Here is a 14,660-nt window from a genome sequence, read left to right as displayed (position 1 = left end):
TCATACGGTTCAAAACTCCACTGTGGACTAATTGTCACGGTAGACTATGGAAAAGTTCACTTATATTCCTGCTGCACAGCACAATGATCTTGTACACTCGCACATACACACATGGCTACCCATGCAAGCTCAAACACAAGGTTTAAAAAAACGTCACAGTTACATACATACAGTACAGTATATATATATATATATGTGTGTGTAAAGTCAAAAAACAAACTACCACACACTGATCTGACTTTACTACCTTTATTGTGAGCAATGCGTTTCGCCCATTGCTTCTTCAGGCTCACACAGTGAAATTACAATAAAACTTACAGGTGTGCCACGTAGACCCTGTGCAGGTCATGTGACCAGCACAATCCATTTTTTCAATGACACCTTTCTCATGTATATACAATCTATAAAATCAACATCTTATACAAAGTCTTATAATATAAACGGCAAGAATGTAATAATTATCCAAACAGATCAACAAACATCACAATATTTTAAACATACATTGGTAACAAGAATTCCAACATAACAGGAACTCTATCTTAGGCAAAATAGCCTGTCGCTGCACTAAATGTGAGAATTATCCAAACAGATCAACAAACATCAAAAAAATATATAATATATAATATATAATATATATATATATATATATATATAATATATATATATATATATATATATATATATTAAAAATTAAACATACATAAGTAACAAGAATTACAACATTACAGGAACTCATAAGTATCTTAAGGCAAAATAGCCTGACGTTCCTACCTCTATCAGATATCCCTAAAAGGGAGGGTAGGACATTTAGTATCTTAACTTTCTCTGAAGGAAAAACCCACCTCAAAGATAGACATATAATAATCAACATCACAGGAATGGGCTCAAATCTAGTGTCTCATTCAGTCCATGAGGTTCAATTGTTATCAATTTATGAATCCAAAAAGCTTCCCTTCTCAAAAGTTGGTTAATCAAGTTACCCCCTCTTGGATTAGGACTCAATCTTTCAATGCCAATAAATTTAATGTTGCCATGGTTTTTCTCTCTATAATGTCTAGCAATGGCATAATCCATGTTCCCATTTCTAATGGGAGCCTTATGCTCTTTTAAAAGATTACTAAGAAACAGTATGACTTTTTGAAAATTGAATAGCCTCTCACTCCTGTGTTTTATTTATTGCCTAAGATACGTAAAAGTTTATTAAATCCTCCTGGCAGACCTATCGTGGCCAGCAGGAATTCTTTATCAGACAGTGCCTTCATATGTGGCTGACACTGTGAACTTTTATCTTGAAGCCCAAAAAGATACACTTCCAGGGGAATTGCTTATGACACTCACTAAGTTTATTTTGAAGTCTAATTATTTATATATATTATATATATTATTTTATTTATCGAAAAGAAACCGACAAGCACTTATTGACCAGGCTGTGGAAGAAACCAATAGAAAATATAGGAAAGAATTATTGAAGCCTTCCCCTAAACCTGTTGAAAACAGAACAACATTTGTGTCAGAATATTGTACTATCTCTAGACAAGTTAAACAGATCATAAATAAACAGTATGAGAATGTGACCTAAATTTGAACCATTTAGCAGTGTCTAGACATCGTTTTTGCTTCAGGAGAGGCAGAGATTTTGTTGTCAGGTCCATGTATAAAGAACCCACTCAAACTAATTAGCTTTTACTATAGCTTTATGGGAACTATAGCTGTGGCAAACGTGCACATTGTTCAAACACATCTGACACAAAAACATTTAACCATCCACATTCAGGAAAGAAATACAACAAAAATGAATTCATTAATTGTCTGTCTACCCATGTTGTCTATATATAGATGGTCTACATAGCACACCTGTAAGTGCCTGAAGAAGCAATGTGCGAAACGCATTGCTCACAATAAAGGTAGTGAAGTCAGATCAGTGTGCGGTTTGCTTTTTGACTTTACACACACATATATATATGTATATATGTATATATATATACTGTACTGTATGTATGTAACTGTGACATTTTTTTAAACCTTGTGTTTGAGCTTGCATGGGTACCCATGTGTGCATGTGCGAGTGGATGTGTGAGCATTGTGCTGTGGCCAGCACAATGCTCTTGTAAAGTCAGATCAGTGTGCTTTAGTTTGTTTTTTGACTTTTCATAGACTCATCCTGCTATCTACCAGCACCTGATTGTTGTTGCTGTGCTTGGAGGAATTTCTTTTCACATATATATGTATTTGACAATTTTATTACCAAGCACCTGCTCATAAAAGGGCTATGAGGTTAGAAACAGCTTGCTAAAACTGCGCTTGAGAAGTTGACTGTGTATTTTTTAAATGCACCGAAAAAGACTAGAATTTCACATTCCTTATTTTTGGTCAAACTGTTGCACAGGGCAGAGCTCATTTTACAGCACGTTGTGGGGAACCGTGGATCCATGCTTGATTCACTGCAAACATTTTAAATGGATTAACTAATTTCATCAAAATGTAAATCCACACTGAATGACAGAAACCGGCAGCAGCACTGCTCTCTGTGGGTTGAAGATTTCACTAACTTTGCACTTCTGACCACGCCCTGTTCCTTGATGTCACCGCAGGTATGCTGCCCTGATAGGAGATGTAAAAGACCTCACAAGATGTTTTCTCTTGTATCAAAGACAAGAAATCTTACATTGAACTGCATGTGGTCACTTGTAATGAAAGCAAACATTTTGATCACTAGCAAGGACCATACCATAGAACAAATATTCACTATCTGCAAATACAACAAATACAAAGATTTCACAACATTCAAATGGTCAGCTAAACCTTAGTTTGCATCATCATCAGTTAATCAGGTCTGTCTTTGTAAAGTTATGGTTAAGTTCACAAGTTCACACCAGTGTGCAGTGGTGGAATGTAACTAAGTAGCGTACAGTTAATCAAGTACTGCAGTTTTTTGATTACTTTAGTTACTTTGCAGCTTCAGATTATTCATGCGAATTATAATCAACTAATAGATTATTAAGGTTTAAGCCATCTGGTACTAAATAAAGTTATTGAAAGTATGAAAGTAAGTGAAGTTAAGTCCCAATTTTAGCAGCTGCAACCTACACATTAATGTATCAATAATTATGATGAAATAATTCTGCATATGAGTGCTTTTACTTTTGGTACTTTAAGTAGGCTATGTTTTTATTATATTGTTGTACTTTTACTTACGTAAGATTTTTAATGCATGACTTTTACTTGCCGCGACCCTGTATGCAGGATAAGCGGTTGACGATGGATGGACTTTTACTTGTGACAGAGTATTTCATCTGAGTACTCATCCCGCCAGTCCTCTGCCGACAGCTGACCTCCTTTATTGCGTTTGCAAAGATGGGCCGTGAGAAATGATGCTGTTGCGTCCTCTAGTGCAATCTGAGGTGGTACATGCAGAGAGACGTGTGGTGGCATGTAATGCGATTGTGAATGTGTGAACATTAAAGCAACACAATAAAAACTCATCTCCTCTACAATTGAATAATCTAACATGCAGATCTATTCTCTGTCTATCTTTTATCTATTACTTCAAGTCGTCTTTAACTTTCACCGGATGTGACGTCACTGCGGCCTCTTTCCTGTGTGGCCGGGAGCTGCTGTTAGCTGCTGCTGCACCCCAGAGGACCCCTGTGTAGCGGGATTTTGTTTTTGTTTTTAACTGTTTGTCTCTGACAGTCCGCTAACTGTCCTCCACCATGCCCATGTACCAGGTAAAGCCCGTCTGTGGTGGTCACATAAAGACTGATTTACCAACCTGCATGTACAAGTTACCAAATATCCACGCGCAGCAAGGGAACAGCTGCACCTCTGAACACGCTCTTCAGGTAACTGTTGACCCATTTCATTTCGACATAGTTTATTTTTTCAACTAGTTGGCTTGTATTTGGCTCTCGTTGTTGCCCGCAGGTCGTCTTGTTTCTCACGCACTGATACACGCGCACGGTGTTTTAGCATTAGCTGTCTTTAGCCGAGCTAGCTGGCTAACTTATTAGCTTGTCAGGACAATGAGTAACGTTACTTCTGGCTGATGCAACAATTACTAATTACACGTCTCGGCCATCAACATTTAAAGGTTATTAAACGATATAAAGTGCCGACACCATTTAAGTTACGCTATTTTGTCTCCACCACAACTTGATGCAGTAACTGTTAATAATCGTTATTAATAGCAAATCAAAGTATAAATCATGATGGTGGGACTGTGCATGGGAGACCCTTAATGTTACTCCATTTGCGCAGTACTGGTATGTAACAGTTAACTATTTACTCAAGCCCTGAACTCAAATACAGTTTTAAAAGTACTTGTACTTTATTTGAGTAGTAGATGTGCAGTGGTGCTTTACCTTGTCCAACTGCAACTGTAAAATGATACTTGCACATTAATGCATTGGCAATATTAATGCAGTATATAATACTAATAGTACAACTCTCAAAGAAGATATTTTTCTGTGTTGAACACATTTTCTTTTGATACTTTGTGTACATTTTATTAATGTTACTACTAATAGTGGAGTATTTTTTTTTTACGCAGTGTGATGTTGCTACTTTGATGGAAGTATGTGGATACTTCCTCCATCACTGCAGTGTATTTTATAGGGGTGACTTCCGACTGGGGTAGATTTTGTGGAACATATCGCCAGTATATAACCTAATCTGATGGTTTAGTCTGTCCGCTGAAGCAAAATGGATGACGGTTAAAGTAACTTCAGTATTTATCTCCGTGATGCTGCTTTGTATAAGAGATTCTAAGGCTATATTTTGCAAGGCAGGAAGCATAAGAGGCCTGTTAAGACAAGGGCTTGGTGATGGCTCAATCAAAGGTACTGACAGAAGTTGTTAGTCTAACACACACTGTACACCCTCCACCCACTTTGTGCCTAACATGATCCTGTTCTAAATGTGTCTGTTAATGTGTGGTAACGGGTATTACTCGGGGTTTTCAGAAGTAATACTTTGTACCATTTGTTTTTCGGAAAGCATTAAAACTTTCACTTTGGATCAAACTTTGAACTGGGGCCTGGGGTGTGTTTTAATCGACTGTTTTATAACTTTAAAAACACTTTTCCTCAAGAAAGTGGTACGTACCGAAGTCCAACCGGGTGGCGGGTGTGCAGACTGTTAATATGTTAAATATGTTCTCAGTACTGTCTCTGTGCAAGGACAGTTAAATGTGGTTTCAGCCAAACTGAGCGATCCCTCTCTGTCTCCCCAGAATGGCGAGGTGGACCCAGCGGTCAAAGCACTGGAGGCCCGGCAGGATGAAATCATGAGAAAACTGTATGAGCTGAAAGCAGCTGTCGAGGGCCTGGCCAAGACGGTGACCACCCCAGATGCTGATCTTGACCTGACAGTAAGCAGCAGCCTCTCCTCCCAATGCTCCAGCTCCACAAATTTCAAAGGTGTCGCAGAGCTGGACACACTACTGGGCAAGGTGAGAAATATGGTGGGAAGAGTGCCACTCTGCCTCCAGGCATCAGCACAAGTGGAAACTGTATTTATTAGCGAGGCTAGATTTTATCCTACATCAACCATCTACTAGTGGTCACTGCAGTTTCTCTGTGGCAGTAGCAATCTGTAGATGTTTTCCTGATAACACCCTGTTATTACAAGTTATAAATACTATGCAAACATGCAGAACCTGCTAATGTCGGGAGTTGTCTTAAAGCAGATATGAGGGTGTGGACTGATTACAGTCTATTTGTTAAGCTTAGTAATGGTAGACAAATGTAATTCTATGTTTATTTTGGACGCTGCACCTATTTACCTCCTTTTCTCTTGTTTATGCCACAAGGACCTCGGTGCTCTCCGCGACATCGTCATAAACGCCAACCCGGCTAAGCCACCCCTGTCCCTGCTGGTGCTCCACAGCTTGCTGTGTCAGCGCTATCGGGTGCTCTCCACCGTCCATGTCCACTCCTCGGTTGACAGTGTGCCGTCACAGCTCCTGTCCTGCCTCGGCCCACGACACGCAAACAGCTATGCCCGCCAGATGTTCCAGCTGGGATTCACCCTCATATGGAAAAATGGTAAGGAACAGTGAGAGAGGCAGTGTGTGTTGGGGGGTATGGGCAGAAGACGAGGATTGTAAGAAGACTCAAAGTGAGGCGGAAGAGAGGATATTATCCTTGTGTACTTGTTTAGGGAGTGCAACAAATGCATTCTTGCACTAATGTGTACTAACAGTTGCATGCACAGAGCGCTTTTTAAATCAAATCAGAAGGCAAAATTTAGTATGTCTGTGCTCTACCTATACCAGTTTTTATTTGCCGGTGCCAGGCAGTCCTGATACAACCATGCTGTTTAATTTAGATGTCATTTCTTGTGAAAGTGTGTAGGCGGTTTGCTTCTTTTTCTGAGATTATAAAACTAATTACAACACCTATTGCCCTGCCAAAATTGTTACAACAAATTATAACAGCTGCAGTCACACAAAGCCATTTGAGTAGGTGGCTTTTAATGAGTGTGATTAAACCTGAATGTCTTTCTTTTTTTTTCTTCTTTTTTTTTTTTGTAATATGCCAGTAATTTAATTATAAAGAATAAATCTTTGCAGCCTTTTAATATGCCAAAAATCATGTTAAGGTTTTTTTAATTACATAAAGTCAAATATAAATTTGTGTCATTGTGTTTTAGGAGTGCTTTTTATATCCATTGCAAGCTTCGTATACATGATATCATATTGACACGATCTTGATGTTGTAATTGCTTGTTTACCATATGACATGTTTATATTTTGAACAATCCACAGTCCCCAAACTGCAGATGAAGTTCAGCGTCCAGAACATGTGTCCCATCGAGGGCGAGGCCAACGTGGCGCGCTTCCTCTTCAAGCTGCTCGCTCCCTACCCCAGTGATCCTGCTCTCGCCACGCTGGTGGACAGCTGGGTGGACATAGCTTTCTTCCAGCTGGCAGAGGGCAGCGCCAAGGAGCAGGCCACCGTCCTGCGGGCCCTCAACTCCACTCTGGGCCGCCACCCCTGGCTGGCCGGGCCAGAGTTCTCCCTGGCCGACATTGCCTGCTATTGCTGCGTGCTGCAAAGTGGCTCGGCCTCCTCAGCTCCCGCTCATGTCCAGCGCTGGATCAAGTCCTGTGAGAACCTGGGACACTTCAGCTCTGCCAAGCTGCTTCTGCAGTGACTGGGGCTGTCCAGACTCCAGAGGAGTTTCTTACCCAAGCAAAGTGAGAGAAGGGCATTAGAATATTAAACTATCCCAGCCATGTCTAGAGCACCTTCTAATGCTTCCTTCCTTAGTGTACTATATCACTGAACTGACAAAGACTCCGTTGAAGCAAAATGGATGACGGTTAAAGTAACTTAAGTATTTATCTCCGTGATGCTGCTTTGTATAAGAGATTCTAAGGCTATATTTTGCAAGGCAGGAAGCATAAGAGGCCTGTTAAGACAAGGGCTTGGTGATGGCTCAATCAAAGGTACTGACAGAAGTTGTTAGTCTAACACACACTGTACACCCTCCACCCACTTTGTGCCTAACATGATCCTGTTCTAAATGTGTCTGTTAATGTGTGGTAACGGGTATTACTCGGGGTTTTCAGAAGTAATACTTTGTACCATTTGTTTTTCAGAAATCATTAAAACTTTCACTTTGGATCAAACTTTGAACTGGGGCCTGGGGTGTGTTTTATTCGACTGTTTTATAACTTTAAAAACACTTTCCTCAAGAAAGTGGTACGTACCGAAGTCCAACTGGGTGGCGGGATTGTCATTTATAAACTGACAACATATTGTCATCCATTGACTTGTTTCACCTGCTGGTCTTATCCCCACGCAGCTGTACCTAATCCCACCATACAGGAAGTGGAAAGCAGGGATACACAAGAACGCACACCTTTTAGAAAATCTCTGCTCCACCTGGCTTGTAAAAAATAAAGAGGAGGTAATCACCTATAAATTATAACATTACACTGAGGGGGAAGTCCTCATTCAGACTCTTTGGCTTCAGTGTTTGTAATTTATATCTCCAAAACACCTCGTCTTTGTGAGAGCAGATCAAGGTCAGATTTTTGCATTCCAGCTGAAACAATGTCACTTAAAGAAGTTATTTTATATACAACATTTAATACTTCCTGACCCTTATTCACTCGGTGTGAAAGTAGTGAAAAAATCTAAGCCCATATAAAAACCTTAATTTAAACATTTTCATTACATGTTCTCACAGATACGGAGCTATAGTTTTCTAAATGTAATACGGAAAACTCAACCAGATTATCTTAAAAGCTACAAATTGTTTGTGTCCACGATCTAAAAGTACTTTTTAAACTTCAAATGTGATTTAGTCATGCAGCAGTTGGTGACGTATATTAAAGCATGTGTAATGTAGTTGCTGCAGCTTTTTTTGTCCGACACCAGCCTGCTGTTCGCTATTTCCTTGTTTACTCTATTTTTTACTGCCTCATCCTGTTCAACGCTGTGCAATTTCCATCTAGAATCACAAATAAGTGTTGAATTGTATTCTTTTGTAATGTGACAATTGCATTTTCTGCAGCAATACTTTAGCTACGCACATTTACTCTGTTCTTTCCCTGGAATCAGTTGTCCAAGCAGCAGTTTGTCCTCATCAGCTTATGCGTTGTTGAATAGAATCCCAAGACCCTGTCTTAGTAGATCTTGGTGGATCAGTTTCACAGCAATCCACTGATGGGAGTTTAATTTCTCTGCCTTTCTGGCAGTTGCAGGCAAGATCATTTACACATAACGAGAATATATACAAATGGAGTCGTACATGCTATGTTGAAATGAAAGAAAAGCAAATCCCTGGGGTTTTCACACTCTCACTGGAAGGGTTTTGCATCTTCAGAAAAGTCATATTTTCGACAGCTCAGGTCCAGACAGACTATGTGCGTGTGTATTTGTATGCTCTGACAGTCTACTGTTGGCTGCCTGCCAAGACGAAAGCTCTTAACTGACATCTGGGCACATGGCGAGGAAAACACTGGGGACTCGGCAGCACTGGAAATATTGGCGTTTGTGTACCGTCTCCTTACACACACACACACACACACACATTCTCAGGCTACTTTGAAACAGTAATCAGTATCTGTTGATGCAGTCGGGGCTGCATGCAAATAAGGCAGCCTATCCCGCGCCGTCGCTAATCCAATTACATTTGCTTTCAAACTGGTTTTCATGAAAAAAGGCGAGACACAGAAAAACTGGCTGTTTCCTTGTCTCTTTATATATGATATAAAACATACAGACAGGGAGATGCATTGTCATTGAAGAGCTGTAGAAAAAAAAAAAACTACCTTAAATAAAAGACAATCACTTCAGTTTAACCCTGTGGCTACTTTAAATCACAACAATAGCACAGATAGAAATATGCTTTTGTCAGTATATTCAGTCCTTGAATGCCATTGTCCATGATTGTCAATTTGATATTTTCATTAGGCCATTCAGGAGCGGGAGATATAATGCCTACCAAAACAGGCAGGGGAGGAATATAAGAAAACAGATATCTCTAAAATTTGATTTTACTCAGCGGTTTTCTGTAAGGATGTTAGCACAATGTGGTTTGATTCTGAATCAATTAAAAGGCTGAGAGAGCGAGAGAGAGAGTCACTGTCAGTATATTCACTCAGGCACCAAATTGCACACGTTGCTGTTGTATCTCAAGAGCTGAATGCGTTCAAAGTAGTCGTCAGTCAGAAAGTTTCTCTGTGAGGTGACCAGGTTGCCTTTCTGACTGAAGAGACGCTGGACAGGAGCCGTGGACGGCAAGGTGGTGTTGTATTTTAGGAAAAGCTGCTTCACTCTGGGGAAGTCCTGCAGGCACTCCAGGCTCTTCCCTGTCCCTTCGACATACTTGCGGATCTCCTCCATCACTCCCCGCTGCTGGATCTGAATGGCAGGCTTCACTGGCCCGTAGCTGAAGAAGTCATCCTCAGATTCAATGGTAGACAAGTTGCGACTGGACTTTGCCTCGGTTGCATTACGCAGCGTCACGTTGCAGGGCTCCACCTGGGACGCCTCTGTGGCCAGCAGGGCGCACATCTCCTCCCTCTCAGACGCCGCAATCCACCACAGGCGAAACTGTGGAGTCGTCGCCGTCGCAATCTTTGCTTCTGTGCTGTCAAACAGCTCCTGGAACCGCACGTCAATTGCCACCACGATGGCGTTGACGACGTCGCCAAAGTAATTCGCTGCGTCTTTCTGCTCATTTAACTTGTTCTTCAGACTGAGTACGGTCGGGATGACCAGACCCAGGTAGCATTTCTGCTCCGCTTGGAAAAGTTCTAGTGCAAAAGCGAGCGGGTGGAACACGGTCACATATTCTTTCAGGAAGGCCATCTCCTCTGGCTGCATGCGCGGGACCTCCAGGCGGGCGCACAGCTCCGTCAGCTCTCGCTCACTGAGAGAGACAATCTTCTGCACAGCACAGTACTCCACATTCCAGCGTATGACAGCAGGGACAACAAGTGCCATCTTCCCTATCTCCTCTGCAGCATCCATACCGACCTGGAGATGGTGGCATTTGCTCCATATGGCATACACCTTGGCCATCACGCTGTAATGTAGCTGGCACATGGGCCCTTGTGACACAGCCTGCCAAAAGTCCTCAGTGACAATCAGCTCGAGGGTGTGTGATGCACAGCGCTGCACAGTGGGCAGAAACAGCAGCATGTCCTGCTCCGGCTCCCCCTCGAGGACGGCGCTCACGTTCTCGTAGAACCCAATGTCGTCGTCGCTCTCCGTGCTGTCCACCGCAAACTCTTTGAACACGCTCATAAAGGGGCTGCCATTATCGGTGACCGTGGTCTGAACTTTGCTTTCAATATTGTACGCCACATGGATGTCATGTATCCGTCCGGCGATGGTGTCGTACGTGATCCTGCCCTGCAGCCGCGCGAACCCCAGAGCGGCGGATTTCCTCTCCAGAGAGCCTGGATCGATCCAGTGACAGGTCATCCCGAAGAAGCTTCTGTTGTTGGCTGTCCAAATGTCGGCTGTGGTGCACACGTACTGGATGTTGGCGAGTTTCGCCATCAGCTCCTCCCGCATCCTGGAGAAACCCTGGTCCACCTTTGTAAACAAGGTCACCCTGTCCATGGACTTAAGCCCTTCAGTTAAGCCTGCAATCAGCCTCCTGAAGCCGGGTTGCTCTAGCACATAAAACGACTGGCAGTCTTCCACGATGAAGTTAAAAACTAGCTCATCGATCTTTGCCTGGGTCAAGCATTTGGAGATGATTTCTGCCTTGAGTTTCTTGAGCTGGCAGTGCCTGCTTTCCTCTCCATTGTGCTCTTCTCTCTTCCGTCCCCTCTTGGCATCAGGCCTGGCCTCACAGCCCAGGTGTGTTCTCTGAAAGGCAGAACATCCGACAAAGTTTCATGTTAGTTGCTGGAGGTGTGCCGTTTGTGTGTTCTGAGTTTTCACAAGTTTGCCAACTTCAACTGCAATGACAAAAAAAAACACAAAAAAAACACTTGTGCAAAGTAAAATGATTGGGGCTTTTTTTCCCAGCGACGTTGAACGTAAAAGAGCCTCCAGCGCCACGAGTACCATGCAGCTACAATGTAACGTTATTCATCAGCAGGACAGCTATTCATTCATGACTCTTTCAAACATTAAGCTGACGGGTACAGGAAATAATGCCAGGGAAACGACTTTCTGTAACTTACATCTAAATGCTTCTTTAGGTTTGATGTTGAGGTTTTCGACGTGGACAGCAGATTGACCCTCGGCAGACATAGATTACACTGGACGATGATATTTTTTCCTTGATCTGCCTTGTACGTGAAATGGTGGCGATATCGCCAAGTATGCATGGCCGATTTAGTCTCACCGTAGGTCTCATGCTGATCCACATCCATTTCGGACGCTATCTCTACTGTTACCGACGTCTTGAAATATAATAAAAGTATCGTAATCCGATTTAGTAATCGTGATTACACGTAAAGTAACGATGGCGGTAGAGAAATCCTCATGAAAAGGGGCAGGCCTTTGTTCAGATGTTGCCCAGGAAACGAACAAGGAGCCAACACCGTCGTCACTGTTTTGTTTTGCACATGTGCATTGAGAGACTGCGAAAGCGACCAGAAAAGGCACGGTCGAGCACTACGCATGCGCCCTACACACGTGGGCGCCCACGCCGTCACGTCACGGTCCTGTCCTTGTGTTTTTTACTCGCATACATGGTAGTCGTACTTTTACCAGCATTTCCTTTTCCTCCAGTATTGCAGCGAGTTGGCGCCACCATCAGGGCTGCGGAAGTAAAAATGCCACAACCTTTTAATGGACACACAAAGCAGGCAGAAACCCTGTATTAAATGTTAAAGTACAGGAGTATTGACATCAAAATATACTTAAGGTAGCAAAAGTGAAAGTACTCATTGTGCAGAATGTGGTGATAATGGTGTTACAAGGGAGAAAGGAGGGAGTTACAAACTCAATTTCACTACTAACCTGTAATATTGTAAAAATAAATAAAAATGGAATAAACAGATGCAAGTTATGAAAGAATAATAGAACAATGTGTAGAGAAAGAACAATGTGGCAGATATGGGGGGGGTGCATGATTATTAATGTTGCAGCTGGGAAAGGTGGGGCTAATTTCAACTACTTTATAAACTGGTGGCTGTAGTTTAATCCATAATGATTCGGCATAAACCACTACTTGATTTATATTTTGTATTAACAACCTGAATCTGCAAAGTAACTAGCAACTAATGATGTCAAATACCTGTGGTGGAGTAGAAAGTACAATATTGGCATCCAAATTGTAGTGGGGCATAAGTATAGCATAAAGTGGAAATATTCAAGTAAAGTACTTCAAAATTGTACCTAAGTACAGTAGCTTGCAGTAAATGTAGTTACATAAAAACGCATCTGAGGGGCATATACAGAAATAAGCAAATTATAAATTAAGAAAAAAAAGTATCAACCATTGCTTTACATAATCGATAACATATGTAGATTCTAATAGCATAAAAAAAATTAACTTTGCTTAGATGTTTCACTGTGCAGAATGATGCATGTGCACAGTTTGACACTAGGAGGCTGTTTTTCACATTCATCTGCTGACAGTTCTCTGCGCACCTTAAGTCTGAATTTAGCAAGAAGAAGTACGAGCTTTGCTTTGGGACATCACAACTAGTTTGGGAGCCAGTCGTGGTCCAGTATGTAACCTACACATGTGTGAGTGTGGAAATGTGAAACTTTCCACATATACTTGTGCACATACTTTACACTGAGTGTTTACTTACAATCAGGCAGGACACATAATTGTTTTATGGAAAACCCGTATTAGACACTATCATTCCAAGCATGTTAGGAGTATTTTCATCTTCAAATACGTCTGGAGGGGATCTTTAAAGATTTGAAGTACCTTACAGATTAAAATTGACACCCTAATTGTATTCATTAATTCATCTGGCAGCATGTGGGAACTTGGCTCTAAAAAAGAATTGTCCTAATCTCATACCTCTCTTTCTTCCTGCTCAGACTACTTGCCATGTAGTCCATATAATATTCGGGGGGGCAGTCTGTTAAGACTTGGCTTGGAAACCGGTGGGTTGCCAGATTGAGTCTAGCATGACCCATGCCGAAGGTGCCCCCTGAGCAAGGCCCTGAACTGCTCCCCGTGCACCATGCGATGGCAGCCCACTGCTCCTAAATAGGATAGGTTAAATGCAGAGAACAAATATCCCCTTCCCCCTCCCTTTACAGAATTTCCCCTCGGGGATCAATAAAGTATTTCTGATTCTGATAATATGACATTGTATTATTATTAAATAACATTAAGGCACATAAAACCCTGCGTCCATTACCTTTTTATTTTGTCCTGTCCTGAGGGCATTTCGTGTTTTAGCCTTATAAGAACAATGACAGTTGTAGACAGTTTCACTGAGTTGAAGCAAGGCCGTCTGAATGTTGTACAAGTTATCTCAGGTGGTTCGGTTTATTGAAAGCTTTTATCTGTGAATTGTTAGTTTTACACAAATTGCCAAAATTGGGTGAAATTAGCCAGTTAGCTGACCAGATTTCTACAGAAACAAGGCTAGCAGTAACATCAAGAGTTGTTTTTGTTTTTTTTATCAAGCCTGAGGCACTTTGCCAGTCGAAGCCATCCCCGCTGGTTTGACAACCTCCCATCTGGCTCAGAGATGTATGTCTTTAATTTGGTGTTCACATGGGCATGAGTGCTGTCTTTTTGTGCTTTTTTTTTGCATGTTTAATAAACCAATTTGTCAGCTCCATGATCAAAATCAGAAGTAGAGGGAGGGTTCATGTGAGTGTGTCTGAGAGATGGAGATTTTGTTATTCGCATTATTTTTATGAATCTCCTGAAACACACACTGACTTAGAACTGCTGAGCAACACGTGTCTGTATTTGTACATCTCTATCTATCTATCTATTTATCTATCTATCAGGATCCCGGGCTCCTGTGACACTCACCAAACATCTTATTGCTTTTTTAATGCTCTCTTCTGTGAGGGATTGGCTGTGTGGCATTAGTGCACCACAGAGAATGACCATTTGTGTCAAAGCTCTTATTATTTCCCACCTGCCCCCCATCTTCACAGCTGACTGAGTTTGGTAATATTCAGAGCTTCTGAATTCAGTGGGGAGTGTCCAAATATCTCAAATGAGAGAAAGAGTTTGTTTGTCTAATTAACCCCCCC

General features: G+C 41.7%; 4 protein-coding genes across 5 annotated transcripts in view; 2 read left to right on the top strand and 2 right to left on the bottom strand.

Moving 5' to 3' along the window:
* Positions 1-1,821, bottom strand: part of lmtk2 (lemur tyrosine kinase 2) — a 25,134-nt gene extending 23,313 nt beyond the window's left edge. The window contains exon 1 of the mRNA XM_046032823.1: positions 1,818-1,821. Within this exon, the coding sequence (XP_045888779.1) occupies positions 1,818-1,821 (4 nt within the window). The remainder of the gene's footprint in view (positions 1-1,817) is intronic.
* A 1,759-nt stretch (positions 1,822-3,580) lies between these two features.
* aimp2 (aminoacyl tRNA synthetase complex interacting multifunctional protein 2) lies at positions 3,581-7,640 on the top strand. 2 transcript variants are annotated; one of them, XM_046031544.1, is made up of 4 exons: positions 3,581-3,728; positions 5,231-5,449; positions 5,810-6,044; positions 6,767-7,640. In XM_046031544.1, exons 1-4 carry the CDS (start codon positions 3,714-3,716, stop codon positions 7,153-7,155), a joined length of 858 nt encoding a protein of 285 aa, XP_045887500.1. In that variant the 5' UTR covers positions 3,581-3,713; the 3' UTR covers positions 7,156-7,640. The 2 variants fall into 2 exon arrangements, with proteins under 2 accessions (XP_045887500.1, XP_045887494.1); XM_046031538.1 differs by having other exon boundaries at positions 3,586-3,842.
* Positions 7,641-7,729: 89 nt separating this feature from the next.
* Positions 7,730-14,660, top strand: part of cacng4b (calcium channel, voltage-dependent, gamma subunit 4b) — a 23,202-nt gene continuing 16,271 nt past the window's right edge. Inside the window, exon 1 of the mRNA XM_046031524.1 lies at positions 7,730-8,032. The gene's annotated coding sequence lies outside the window, so the exon portion shown is untranslated. The remainder of the gene's footprint in view (positions 8,033-14,660) is intronic.
* On the bottom strand, positions 9,192-12,028 carry zgc:161969 (uncharacterized protein LOC569044 homolog). The gene is made up of 2 exons (XM_046031512.1): positions 11,657-12,028; positions 9,192-11,336 (listed from the first exon to the last, which is right to left on the bottom strand). The coding sequence occupies exons 1-2, from the start codon at positions 11,846-11,848 to the stop codon at positions 9,609-9,611; spliced, it is 1,920 nt and encodes a 639-aa protein (XP_045887468.1). The 5' UTR covers positions 11,849-12,028; the 3' UTR covers positions 9,192-9,608.

This window comes from Micropterus dolomieu, linkage group LG02 (genome assembly GCF_021292245.1).
Source record: "Micropterus dolomieu isolate WLL.071019.BEF.003 ecotype Adirondacks linkage group LG02, ASM2129224v1, whole genome shotgun sequence".
Classification (NCBI taxonomy): Eukaryota; Metazoa; Chordata; class Actinopteri; order Centrarchiformes; family Centrarchidae; genus Micropterus; species Micropterus dolomieu.
Note: the sequence above shows the minus strand (reverse complement) of the source record. Positions and strands in the feature narration are given on the sequence as shown.